Genomic DNA, 14,199 nt, shown 5'->3' with positions numbered 1-14,199 from the left:
TTAAGTGTTTAATTAACCAGATTATTCTGATGACTATGCTTTTTGCATACGTCATGTTTCCTTTAACAACATTATCATCTTTTTGCAGTCGTCTTCTAATAGCTGTGTTGGAGCAGGAAGTGTTGTGTAAGGCCCCATATGCTGCCGTGTTTCCCTGAGGGCATCATCTGTGCGGGTGGGGAGCGGTGACATGCGTGACAGACCCCTTCAGAACCAGGCTAGCTTTTTTGCGCAAACAGGCTTCATTTACATAGTTACTTCCCACAGAAATGGTGTTAAACCGCTTAGCACGTTTAAGCATTCTGACACCAACGCCTGGAACCAGGGCCAGAGTTTCTAGTGAGTTCTTACCTTTACCGTGCAGGAATTTCAGGCTGGTGGGAGTTTGTAACGGCTGACAGGAGGGCGGTGACATTAGCTGTGTAAGCTGCGGTATAAGCTGTGCAACGGCCACTGCAGCGAACAGCTGCTGTTGGTGATATGAGGCTGAAGAGAAGCTCCTTGCATGCTGACATCTTGCAGCTGTTGATTCCCAAAGTGCCATGCCACCTGGGCACTTTTAATGCATAAATCAATCCGCTAAGTAACCACATCCAAGACTCTACTTCCACTTCTGCTCCACACACCCCTCCCCTCTGTGTTTCACCCGATTTCACCCCATCCTAAGTTGGTTGGGCCAGAAAACACTGAATTTATCCAGCTTACATTTTTCTGTGTGTTTACAGATGAGTGTACGACCGAGTGTGTGATTATGCTAAGTGAGTTCATAGCGCCAGCTCAGTGTTTGCAGGTTAAGTGGATGCTGACAGTGTAGGTCACTTAGTTGATGTGTTTGTCAGCATCCCGGAGTTGATTGATGTGGACTTTGGGATGTGTGATGGATGGTCGGTCTGCCCTGTGTCACCATATGGACCTGTGTGTTTGGGTCCATTTGAACCTGAAAAAGTCTGACAGTGAAATCCCAGAGTGTTGTTTTTCCTTGTGTCTAGTGTAATGGTGCTTTACAGTCATATTAGCAAGGGACCTCTCTCTCTCTCTCTCTTTTACCTGGAAAATATGTGTAAGCTGTCACTGTTAGTTCTCTTTTTAATGCATCAAGATTTTGTTGTAATTGCTCAGACATGTTAACACAGCTACATATGGACATGAATTCAAAAGTGTGAATGGCATGCTAACGTCTTCAAACATATGAAGCTCTGGGACTTTTTCCCTATAATACCTCCCTCAGACTAGAAAAGCTTACTAGAAAGCTGATTAGATTTCAGAATGCAATATTGGACATGTCATTTTAAAATGTCTTATTGGTCAATGAATGTCTTGTCATATGACGTGTTCATTGAAATCGATGCATTTGCAGTGTAAATGTTTAATACCTCCCATCCTACAGTACATTGGTGCACAACTTCATTAGTGCTTGACTTCGCCCTTATAGGTCTTATTAGCATGCACAGTAGCAAAACATTTCTGTCATTAACTGCAGCTGGATCCTATGTCCTGCTTAGATTTGAGTGTGTGCTGGGGTCAGAGGTTGTAGCTGTTAAATGTCAGTCAGGAGGAGTTCAAAAGAGTAAGGCTCGGTGCTGTTGTCATTCATGGATCTTTTCATATTGATTTTCTTTCCCCTCTCTCTCTCTCTCCCTCCCTCCCCTTCCCCCAGTCCTCTAAGAGTGCACTTTGCCATACTAATTGGCTTCATATTTTAGTTGCGAACAGAATATGATAGCTTTCTGCCTGCTTTTATGTATATATTTAAGCAGTACCGATTCAGTTTTTGTATTTATATAAAATACACATTGTTTTAAGGCAGTGCTTAAAAGCTGTGCACTATGATGTTGATAAATGGGGCATTGCACTTTAAATGAGCAACATTGGAAATTGCATATTTATCCAGTGCAATCATTTTATTCTGGAAGGTGCACTGAATACTTGCACTTATTTATTTATTAATTTATTAATTCATCTATCTCATATTATGCTAATAAAAAAAGATACTTCAGGATGTGTTTGAGTGTCTCTCAATATACCATTATCGCATCATGGCACATTGATTCTTTTTTCTCAAAAAAAAAAAAAAAATATATATATATATTTAACCTCTTCTCAGTCTTCCCAATTTCATCCTGAAAAATGTGAAACAGCTTTGACAAAACCTTTTCTGTTTGGATCATTCTCTTGTGGTCACCTACTTGTATCTTTATAAGGGTTGTTGCATTTGCATTGCATTTCTGCAGTGGTTAAATCATTAGTTTGATAATGTATAAAGACTGCATATCCATCTGAAAATGTAAGTGTTAATTGTAGTGTAAAAAAAAAGCATTCGACATAAAGGCATATCTGTCTTGTTAGTCATTCCATACTCCTAATAGCTTCATCAATATGCACAGACGAATTGAGCAGACTGGCATCATGGGTCGTAGAACTTAATTGACTCAGCTAAAACACCCTGATGATGTATCCCACCTCTCCGATTACCATTCAGATTTTCTTGTGGTGCCTATATAGTCCAGCATTGCATAACCCAGAAGGAGATAAAGTGTATTTATTTTTTTTGTCCTGCCTTACTATGCACATTATTCTATTGTTTTGTTCACATGCTTTTGAGGATGAACTTGACCTTCAGCCTCCGCATCCCAGTCACCACCTGTGTGTTTCCAACCAGTTGAGACTAATAAACGGCGTGCGATTTGTGAAAAAAACAGAGGGGGGGGGGGTGGTTTTGAAACATTGTAATTCATAAAAATAAATCATGAGAACATGAACTAGATGACGTTATGCGCTAATTAGCATATTTATGATGTAAGTGCGTCTATAGTATTGCCTCCCTATGCTCACATACTGCAATTTAATTAATCCCATTTAATTTAATTCTCAATAAAACTGTTTTTATTACTATATTTTAATGTTTCTGTTGTCAGACAACGGAATAAATATTATAATGACTGAAACGCGGTCCATTAAGACTACATAACCAGCTCTCAAACATTAATCTGCACTAATGAAATCAAATACACATACGATAAAGTCAGTGGTTGTGCTGTGACTGATGTCGGCTATACTTTGCTTGTAATAGTTAGAAGCAACAGAATATCATTTTTTTTTTTTTTTTTTTTTACTGAAAGTGCTGCTCCTCTATGCGCTCGCTGAACACGGCAGAAGCAGAGAGAGAGGCTCGCGCTGGGAAAGAGAGACCTCGCACTCGTGCGGCAGCACCAGAGAGTCTCAGAGACTTAATAATGATTGCCCAAAAAGTTGCTAGATTTGTCGCTAGTCGCTTTTTTGAAAAAAAAGTTGTTAAATCTAGCGACAAAGTCGCCAAGTTAGCAACTCCACTGCCTAGCGGACCGGCTTCAACCGTCTCGCAAATGTTGATAGGCTATTACTCGTTAGGTGTAACCAATCAGATTACACCTAACGAGTAATGAGCAAATCTGCAGAGAGGCTGCGCGGCAGCTATATCAGAGCCAGCCAAAGTAGCGAATTTTAAAATAAATTGACTTTAATCAAACCACGGATCCGTGATAAGTTTTGTGATCCGTCTTGCCACTAGTGTAATAGCACTGATCACTTTGAGGTGGGGATAAATTTATCCCCACCGGGGACAAAAATAATTAAGCAGAGGCAGGGATACATTGACCAGAAAGGGGGAAATCCCACGCATCCCCCCCGGCAAATCGCACCCTGATAATAAATATGAGACAATTTTCATCAAATTACCATTCAGTTTGAATTTTCTCGAATAAACTGTTTCAGATGTTTAATGTCTCCAGACAGCTAGACAGATTTACTGAACTATGTCCTCTTTAGAAATGTGAATCATTTCACTTTGAAGAACTGAAGCACTACAAGCTAAATTGCATGCAGATATTCTCAGAGTTTAATTAACCATCTGGTCATTCCTGTAATGTATTTGTCCTGGAATGGAGAGAAAATAAAAGTTTCGTCTTTATACACTGCTAATGGCCAGTGAATCTCTTCAATCTGATATTTTCAGGTACACACTGCTGACAATTTGTTTTCCCCCTCCCCGTCATCGGACTCACATCTTAGTATTCCAACTGTCCAATTTATGCACCAGCTCCTGAGTTTAAGTGGGCTTTGTGAAAGATGTTTGTGTGTGTGTGGTGTGTTGGGTGAGTGTGCCGTGCCATTATGTCTAACACAGAAGTGTCAAAATGAGGTGCCTTCATTATTAATATAATGGAAGCTAAATTGATTTACCAAGTATAATTTGATTAATAAGCATGGTTTTGATTATTTTTCAAGCATTATTAGATGACTATGTGACAATAAAAGCCTTTATAAAAAATTTTAAAAAAAGCTCAATTAGGCCAAGTTTTACTTTATTTTATGTTTGTCGAAATAAGACAGTCTGGTTAACTGCCACGGGAGCAGTGACTTATGGGTATTGTAGTCCTCCTTCCTATCTCACTGTAGTGTTTGATGCATATCACTCTCTTGGATGTAGATTCGTTTGGCAGGTAAAGTTCCGTATGTTCGGGTATGAACTGGGACTATACGTTTGATTCTTTCCCTTGGGCCCTGTGTGTTTGTGTGTGCACTCTGGGTGTTGATGGGGATTGGCTCTCACTGGGTGGAACACACTCCATTGGAATTGACACAATGTCACGTTTCATCAGCGTTTGGAATGGCCCCCTTCCCTGAACACGGTGTGTGAGAGAGGCAGTTTTTATGAATGTGTAACTGCTGTATCTTTAGTCCCTGAAGAGAAACCTGACCTCTCCTTGAGTGCTCAATACAACAGACACACTAATATAGTGTTGACTAAAACTGCTGCTTACAATGGCTGATACTATTAAATTCAATTCACAGTAACCACTGACAAACTGCTACTAAATATATTGTAGAAACGTAATTTTCTGTAAAGCTGCTTTGCAACGATTTGTATTGTGAAAAGCGCTATACAAATAAACTTGAACTGAATGCAATGACTGATACTACTAATAAAGCATTAAACCACTCAATAGCATGCATCATTACAGTGACTTCAGCAAAGGTCATGGCCTAAACTCTTCACTCTTTAAAATTAAGTGGTTTATTTTATAAATAAAAATCTAATCAATAAACAATTACTTTTATTATTAATAATAAACTATCATGATTTAATATTATTTTTAAAACATTTATAGAATCATATTCCTGTCCCCCATTTGCCCTCATTCGATTACTGGTTTTAACTCAGTTAAGCTTTTCTTATCCTTAATATCCTTAAATTGGGCAAAATTTATTTGATGATATTTCTATGTGGGTTTGGATGAATTTTGTCATTGTAAACGATTTTTATCTGCATTATTTTTTTACGAAAACCCCCAGTAGAGTGTCAGCCATTTGAAAAGAGAACTTAATTTGAATTAACATTAACATTAGCACATAAGGTACTGTGAACTCTTGGTTACTGTTGACATTACAGTGACTTGAATGAGTATAAATGTGTCATCTGTATTCTCTATGGGCACTGTGTGTTATCAGAATTTTACCATGGTTTCTAACAGGCTCATCCAATCAGAGTCTCTCATTAGCCCACGTTAGATGCTCATGTTTCTGCTTCTTTAGATGTCTGCCAATGTATGTTTTGTCATTTGATGATTGTGGTTAGCGTGCAACAAAGCTGTCGTTTCACTAGTTTCGTCTCTGTCGCACTTGTTTTTTGTGGCTTATTGCTATGGATTTAGGCCACAGGCAGCTCAATGACAGAATACATCACAAATCCTTTCTCTTCATGACCCCGCCCAGCAGCAGTCATATACCTGCACTCATGTGGAACAAACAAGAATGGTTGGTTGCTCACAGAAGGTCATTTGCCCAGGGTGCAGTGCGTCTCTTTGAGTCATTGTGTGTGTTTGTGGCTGCTTTTGTGCTTTTGCAGTGGAGGATACATGAAAGTGGGTTTCTGCATATGTCCGCCCGTTCACGCGTGTCTCAAGTGCCCTTGCCTCTACGATGTGTGTCAGAGATCACGTGACCGCTGCGGTGCCAGAAGTGGCATTGACAGTGGGCACTAAAACAAATGTTGACACTCAAATCTGGGTGACTGCAATTGGTCCTCCAGGTTTGATTATAACTTTGTGCTACTGTGCCAGGGCATTGTGGGTAGTGGGGTTAGACTAGCGGCCGTGCTGTGGAGTGGTTTGCGGAGCATGACATGTTTAAATTTTCATTAACCCTGCTGTTTTCCCCAAGGAATCATTTACCTCCATGTTCCGTCGTTTTTGTCACTTCTTGGAGGGAAATAATCATATGTAATTGGGTAGTTTAACCCTGTAGTTTATCATTTGGTGGCTGGGTTTTCAAGGCTTACTGCATGTCACCAGCTGTATTACATACATATATGGTAATTCACAGTCTGGTGCTGAGATTGGCCTGTAAATGTCGGCCTTGCAGTCCTGGTGGACATAATTAGTTAAAACCAGCACCGTGAGGAAGCACATATAAAAGTCTGGTTTGTAATTAGCTGCCTCCTGCTCTCTGTGAGAGAAAAAAAAACTTAATGGAATAATGGGGAAAACTTTAATAGCTGATGAACATCATTTGCTAATAAAGCCTCCAAAATGAAATAAGGGGCGGTTGGTTAATTTATCGTGTCTGTAATTCATGCGCTTAGTAAGCAAAACAAACTGCTTCGACTGCACGCGGGGACTCTTTTCTTGACATTTCATAAAGCATTGATGACATTTCATAAGGCATTCTCGTCCTTCTTTTTGGCACGTTGCTGAAAGTCTTAATGAGTTCATGATTCTCTGCCCTCTGTCTCTTGTGGTTTTGCTCAGATCTAGCCAATTCCGTCCTGTCTTCCATGAAGTGCAGAGGTCATTGTGACCTTCTCATGGGTGGGTAAATGGGTTACCAACCAATCATGTTAATGTGAAGGGTTTATCAACAAACACAGGGTTTAAACTGAAGCCAGTGGATTAAACCGTTCTGATCTTGTTCGGTCTGAGGCGTTAATAGGTTTAAATGAACATGAAGTCAAAATTAACCCCATTTAGTTAATAAAGTAAAATGGGTTGCAATGTGGCTGTGGTGTATTGGTAATTATAGATCCTGTTTTAAACTGTGGAAAATGTGTTTATCGACAGCTCTGGGCCAATTATGAAGAAAAACCAAAAGAAGAGGTGGCTCAGCTCACAGAGGAGAAGGAACGTGTGGCAAAATACCGAGCCGTCTATGTCACGGAAATCACAGACGGACTGCACTTCTATGCACAGGATGTGGAGACCGGTGAGTGCTGCCCTCATTTCTAAAAATGATGTCATGGCTCAGAATAGTTGCTTTTGTTTTAGTGTACATTCTCATCTGTCTGTCCGTATTTTCATATCATTGTTCTGCAACTCCAGAGTGTTCAGTCATGTGACACATTAATGGCTCACGCGATTGGCTTAATGAGAGGGGAAAAAATGGCAAAGATAGCAGAATGCAAGTCACATTCCACAACTGTGAATGGGTATGCTTCCGGATGCCATTCTACTTTAAATAAACCGTCAGCAGTAGAAAAAAGGTTTCTGAATCACACAATTTAAATTGGCTTCCTTTGTTATGTTCAGATGACGGACTCTCAGGGTTTTACGCTAATGGGCGTCCAACTCCGCATTCAACCAGCCATGATTATGACATCATACCTGAAGGGCTTTCTTCAGACTCCAGATATGATGATTATTAAATGTAGCCGCTCCAGCAAATTCTAGTTAGGAAACATTGCAGGTAGTGTGCGTTGTCCTCTAAATGCCCTGAGTGATCTCTCTGATCAGTGTCATAGCATCTAGTCATTAAACATGACATTTAAATCGCCCTTAGTAGTGACCTAGTCCACAATAGGGCAAACGTCTTGAGGTTCAATGAGCTGTTTTAGTAAACAAACACACTTTATTTCACAAATTTTACATATTCTTGTATACACGTGCACACACACTAGGACCAGAAGAAAGACCGTAATTATGAGCACACACTGTTGTTTGTTGCATAATTAGGGTCTCAGTCTGGTTCATTGGCAGGACCATAAAATTGACCTCAGTTGTCTCTAAATGCATCTTAATTTACAAAGTAATTCATTTGCATGAATTTATAATAAATCTGTGGCTTGCGTTGCCAAGAGCGTGACAATCCTATCACTTTTATTGTGCCTTTTGGCTTCAAATATCTCCATCTCAGAGACCTGCAGGTGCCGAAACACATTTAAAAATAACTAAGGGAAAATGTTAGCGAAAAGAGTGAGATACTGGCCACCCTCAATTTATCACTTTAGCTCCTCAGATGAACTTTAACCCCTGCAGGTTGCCCTGAGAGGAAGTGAAGACAGCTGTGCCACTCCTAGTAACCATCACATCAATGAATACACAGCTCTTTGTGAGGTAATTATTCAGGTGATCTGTTTAGCTGCAAGAGAGAAGCAGGTCACAGATATAGTGCAAAAACGGAGGGAGATATGAGATAGAAAACAGGAAATAGGCAAGGAAGTAATATGAAAAGGCAATCCGGAAAAACGCTGAGCTGAAAATGCAGAATGTTTGCAGCTTTGCACTGTTTTAGCTTTTTTGTTGTGTTGGTTTTTAAATGCCTTTTTGATTTTAGCAGAAAAACCAGCAAGTATGCATCTTTTCCCTTGTCTAATTGGCCAGTGTTTTCCACAGAGAGGTTTGGAGATGGAGAGAGAGTGAGATGTGCTCGTTAGGGAAACAGGATTGTTATTTTCAGCTGAAAGTCATTCCTCTTTCTCCCTCTCACACTCTCTCCATACTGCGTAAAGGAGGTCTCATTCCTTGTAGAGCACTTCAAAGCAAAGCCCTATAAAAACCTACAAGCCAGTCGCTTTGCAATTTCATTACCAGTTTCTCACAGTAACTTCAGAAAGACAGGAAAATCTGAACGGGGCGGGGACGATTTTCATAAACACTTTGAAGACAAGCCTTTTGATTATGACATAACTTTTTATGTCTACAAATTTTGCATCTAATAATTCCTCTTTCTTCCCTAATGGTGGTCTTGCAGAAAGGAGTGTTGGAGTTTCATATCATTTGAATTTCAGATATTCAAATAATATTAAAAGATGGAAGTCGTCACTGTGAGAACAGATGAAAATCCAGTGTGGATGTCAGGAGTTTGTTTGAGGTTCTGATTTATGAACAAGTGTGAATCGAGGAATACTGATCACATTCATAAGTATATTACAAAAGTGGCTGCAGAGCCTCACTGGATTCTTAGATTCACATATTCACTTTTTATCGTGAAAATGGTACTGCATTCAATTAACCAGAACATGAGCTTCAGGAAGGATGCATGCAACTCTTGATCCATGATTTCTGACAACTTCAAAGCAGTTCTGAAGAGACGTATGGAATATTGCAGCTTGTGTCACACTGTAATTCCATCCAGTCACATGTCTGCAATATGTGTTTGGCCACTGTAATTATGTCAGTTTAAATAGCAGATCAGTTCAAGATTCGATCATTTATCTGAACATGTCTGTTACCTCTGCATAGTTATTTTTCCCTGCGACTCCAACTGAGGCTCTTATACAGAGTCGTGTCGAGTGAAAATAAACAGCTCGGATTGATTTTGTGGCATTACAGGGCTGAAGCTGCCATCTCTTTTGAGCACTGTGCAGTCTGCTGTTAATACACAGACCGATGCTGTGATGATCTCAGCTCACAACTTCATTTAAAAGACTCCAAACACCCACAAATCGCCCTGATAACATCTCCGGTTTCCAGCACCCCATGCGGAGCAGGGAAAAGCTAGTGTGCTGGCTCTCTCTCTCTCTCTCTCTCTCTCTCTCTCTTTGTGTGTCTCTATCAATTCTTTTGTCTGTGTTCTTTAATTAGTAAGATTTAAATACTCAAAGTGTGGGATCAGTAGTGAAATGGAATTCCTTGGGCAAACGTCTGTGTGTATCTCCAGAGGCCGTGTGTAATTTCTCTCTAGGGTGGGCGTGCTGTGTAGTTGTGTAACTGAAACCTCAGTAAAGTAATGAACACTTTTGGTTACCCGCACTGACAGATTAGTCTGGCCATCAGCATCAGCAAACACGTCTGCAACAGTCGCATGACTGCTGTTTGTCTTCAGCTGGTGGAAACAAATTCATAGTAGAGATGGGTTTGTCACCTTGTGTAGATATTTGGGAGTATAATTATGTGTCAGTTTGCATTGAGTATAATTATGTATGTCAGGTTTGTTTCCTGTTTGTTTTTATTTTTATTTGATTAATTTTTTCCCTGCACTTGTTACTTTCCGGAACTGTCATTAAAATAAAGAAAGAAAAGAAAAATGGCAGGAAACTTTAAAAATTTGTCATTTTCCCTCTGCCCTGAATATTTTAAAATATTGATAATTATTATTAAACATACTTTTTTTTTAATTGCTGTATAACTAAATAGTGTTGTAGATTCTTTCCACCCTAAATTAATATTTTATATCCATTTTGTACATCGGTAAAATGTTGAATTTAAATTTTTAATTACTGTATAAAATCTAAATAGTATTGTAGATTCTTTCTGCCCTAAATTTTAGATATATTTATTTTTACATTATATAAATTAGGGCTGGACGATTAATCGAAAAGTAATCGAAACCAAAATGTAGAACCTTTAACCGACGTACATTTCCATGTCGTGTGTAGCCAGCCAAATGATTCTGCCAGTCAGTGGCATAAAAGCAAAACACGGAGGTGAACGCCGGTTCAACACATAGTGATGGCGCGTGAGCGGTGAGCCTTGAGTCTTCACTAAACTTTGCCAGTTGTATTTGTTTTATGGTTTGGACATTCAAGCGATTAGACGATCGGATGTGTATTATTATATCGAGCTACCATGTTCGCACAGCTGCATTGTGGCACGAAAACTCATAGCCCTGAAGATTGCGCGCACAGAGGAATGCAGTTGTCAGCGCTGTCCTGTGATTTATCAATAAAGTGTCTTAGAATCTCAAAACCTATTATAGCACATTTTTCTACGTTTGAAGGAACTAGGCTATTTCCAACCCCCAGCTTCACAATAATATAGAGACGATATGACTAATTCACACACGCAATCACTCATACTGGTACTGTTTACCTTTAATCTTTATTTATCTCTTACACCGAGCAATAATATGTAAGAAATGTTACGAACATAGATAAAATAACTGCTGATAGTGAGCTATGATCGCTCTTTCAATAGGAAAAAATATCCCACCTTTAATAGTCGATCTCAACCGTCTGGCTGAGGCCAGTCTAAAAAGACGCTCAGGACAGTTGACAGAACGCTGCTGTGTGTCGACATGAAAGCGTATCATTTTCACGTGTTATTAAGCCTTGCCACTTGCAAATGTAACCATTCAAAAGACTTTAAAGCATTCAAACACAAGACGCGGAAAAGCTGAACTGAGTAGCTGGTTACTCGCGCGCTGTGCTCGGTTTTTGCTCTTGTACCGACAAATACATAAAAAATATGTGAAAATACCCGTCTTGGATAGTATGTTCGAAAAAACTGTCAGTTATGTCTTAAGTTAAAGTAAACAGTTGAGAAAAAATCGTATGTGTATTATATTGGGTGCATTCATTGTCTCTTAAAGTGACCGCGCCTAATAGGGCTTGGGCGCCGCGTTGCATTCTGGGACGTGGCGGGCATGTTGATGAACAAATAAATAGAAAGAACATACAAATTAAACACTTTTAAACAGGGCCCACTGGTACAACCTGAACCGGGGCCCCGCAAACCCCAACTATGGCCCTGTTTACCTTACAAACCTTGTAAGTGAACTATGAGGGCAAAAAAACTAAACAGAAACAAAATAATCGTTTATTAATCGTAATCGAGGTAAAATGTTCAATTAATCGAGGTTTTGACTTTAGGCCATAATCGTCCAGCCCTAATATAAATAGTATTTTTTTTATTGTATAACATTTCAACTTCACGTCTTGTGTATTTGTGTGTGTTGATGTATTTTTATTTTTTTCAATATATTGATTTATTTTTTAGTGATGTTTAAATGTTTTTTTCTTTAATTTTTTTTTTTTATTCAATTTCATTTATTATTCATTTTATTTATGATATAGAGTAAATATTTAAAATAGTCACACTTTAATGTAAATGCCCCCCTTGGTTTTTTTCTCATGAGTTACCATTGGTCCACCCCACCCATCTTAATTTCTTGCCTGTAACCAACAGAGACTGTGATGATACTGTACATCTGTCTGATAATTCAGGTTCATGAGTGTGTTGGGCAGTTTTGGTATTAGTTTGGCTGGTGAGGGTAAAGGGGCTGTCTCTGGCACACTGCTTAATGACTCGAGTGGTTCCCTTAGCAGGTGCCAGTTTATACACATCCACCACCACTCAACCCTACATGCAACAGCTGTTTTACACCTAATGAAGACCATCGCACTGGGAATTGTTTTTTCTTTTACTTCAGCGTTGCCTAAATTTGTACTCACTGTTGATTCACCACTGGACAACATTCTCCATCCATTTCACATCTTTCTGTTGGTCTTCTACAAAGCCATCCTCCTCTTTCATTGGTTGCGCTTCACAAATGGAGTGACTGGAAACGATGCTTTGATATTGATTTAATTAAGGGGGGGGGGGCGAACGCTGGTACTTTGTATTGATTTCAGCACTGGAGGGGAGTCTGTAGGCGTAGAGGTGCGAGCCGCAGTGTGAAGCACTCTTGATTAGCACTTGAGTGTAGTCTGAACATCTCCTGTTTGCCCATTCTGAAGATTTATAGAGGCTTTAGTTAATTGTGTCTGTAATGTTCCGACTTTGATTCAGGATTTAGTTTTTTTTTTTTTTTTAGATGTTAATTAGTAAGTTGTTTTGTTGCTTTGAAGCCTTAAATGAAGACAGACACAGATTTTGTTTTTTCCAGCTGTATTTACTCAGGAACTTATAACATCCAAGTGAAAGATATAACACCCAATATGTCAAAAATGTCTTATGTGTGAGTATATATAGGCCCAAGATTTGAAGAGTGGTGATTATAAAGCACTTTGAGCTGGAGGGAGAATTTCTACTCCTATAGACCTAATCTCTGCATGACAATTATAGAATTGCAATAAATGCAGCTTTCACAGCAAGGTTTTCTCATAGTCTTTTGGCTTTATGAAGCACTATTGAAGCTTTGAGATTATGAAGTAGGTAGCCAAATTGCCTTTACTATGACCACTTTTAACAAAGCAGAAACCAAAAAGGTGCTTTGCACGCCTCCAAGCCTGGAGCACGGCAGGGCTTTATTAGGTATATTTGGAAACATGCAATCAAAACACAGTCAAAATCTCACCCACAGCCTGTGTGATGAGAGGAGAAAGACACAGATGCTGCCCCTGCCCTCCCTTCACAATGGCTTTGAAATCACAGAGCTGTAATTTAGCACCGGGCACTGATTGCTGTGACACCGCTGTGCCATCTAAGCACCAAAACGGGGCACATTTTGAAGGACCCTGGGATTGTTTTGTGTCTGTATCCCTGTTTATGTGTGTCCATGTGTATTTACAAGTGTTTGTTACATTTCCGTCGCCCCACTGCTGAACAGAGGCTTTTCATTTCTCTTGTCTCTGTTTGTTTGACCCAATGTAACCGCATAAGCAGCTGTAGAAGCCTGTAGATATGCAGCGGGTGAATCTTTTCTCGTCGAGGCCATTCCTTCTGCCTTTCACCTCATTCCCACCCCACTGGGGCTCATCCGCCCCGTCTCCCGCTCAGAGTCAATCATGAGTGCTGGGAGGAGAAGTGAAATTCTTTAATACTACCCTTATCCTTGCAGAGTGGACCCCATCCACCTGCCAATGAATGTTTAATGAGACGAGTGGGCAGGTGGGCCAGCCCACGTCACCACGTGCCGCCCCGGTGTCAGTGTGACATGTGGCTTTGTCCTTAAGCTTGACGTGGGCTGTCGCTTTTACCTGGAGAGGAAGGAAAAGAGGGAATGAACCACTATTTGAAAGAGATAAAGATGTAACTGCAAATGGCTTTGAGAGAAGGAGTGAACATTGGCCAGTGTTCTTTTTTTTATTTTTCTCTTCATGGGTGGCGTTCCTTATAGTAATTTTAGAAACAATTAGATATTTTGCATGAACATTTTCATACATACAGATTATCACACAACTATTGTGATTGTGCTCAGTATTTTTATTTTATTCCTATAACTATGTAGTTTTTTGTAATATAGTGTTTGTCTTGGATGACATTGTTGTGGTTTTTGTATTTTTCTCAG

General features: G+C 39.6%; 1 protein-coding gene across 1 annotated transcript in view; it reads left to right on the top strand.

The window, feature by feature from the left end:
- The window catches only part of LOC132098986 (staphylococcal nuclease domain-containing protein 1-like), a 180,994-nt gene that overhangs the window by 145,180 nt on the left and 21,615 nt on the right, over positions 1 to 14,199 (top strand). The window contains exon 18 of the mRNA XM_059505323.1: positions 7,095 to 7,236. Within this exon, the coding sequence (XP_059361306.1) occupies positions 7,095 to 7,236 (142 nt within the window). The remainder of the gene's footprint in view (positions 1 to 7,094; positions 7,237 to 14,199) is intronic.

The sequence above is a fragment of the Carassius carassius genome, chromosome 22 (genome assembly GCF_963082965.1).
Source record: "Carassius carassius chromosome 22, fCarCar2.1, whole genome shotgun sequence".
Classification (NCBI taxonomy): domain Eukaryota; kingdom Metazoa; phylum Chordata; class Actinopteri; order Cypriniformes; family Cyprinidae; genus Carassius; species Carassius carassius.
Note: the sequence above shows the minus strand (reverse complement) of the source record. Positions and strands in the feature narration are given on the sequence as shown.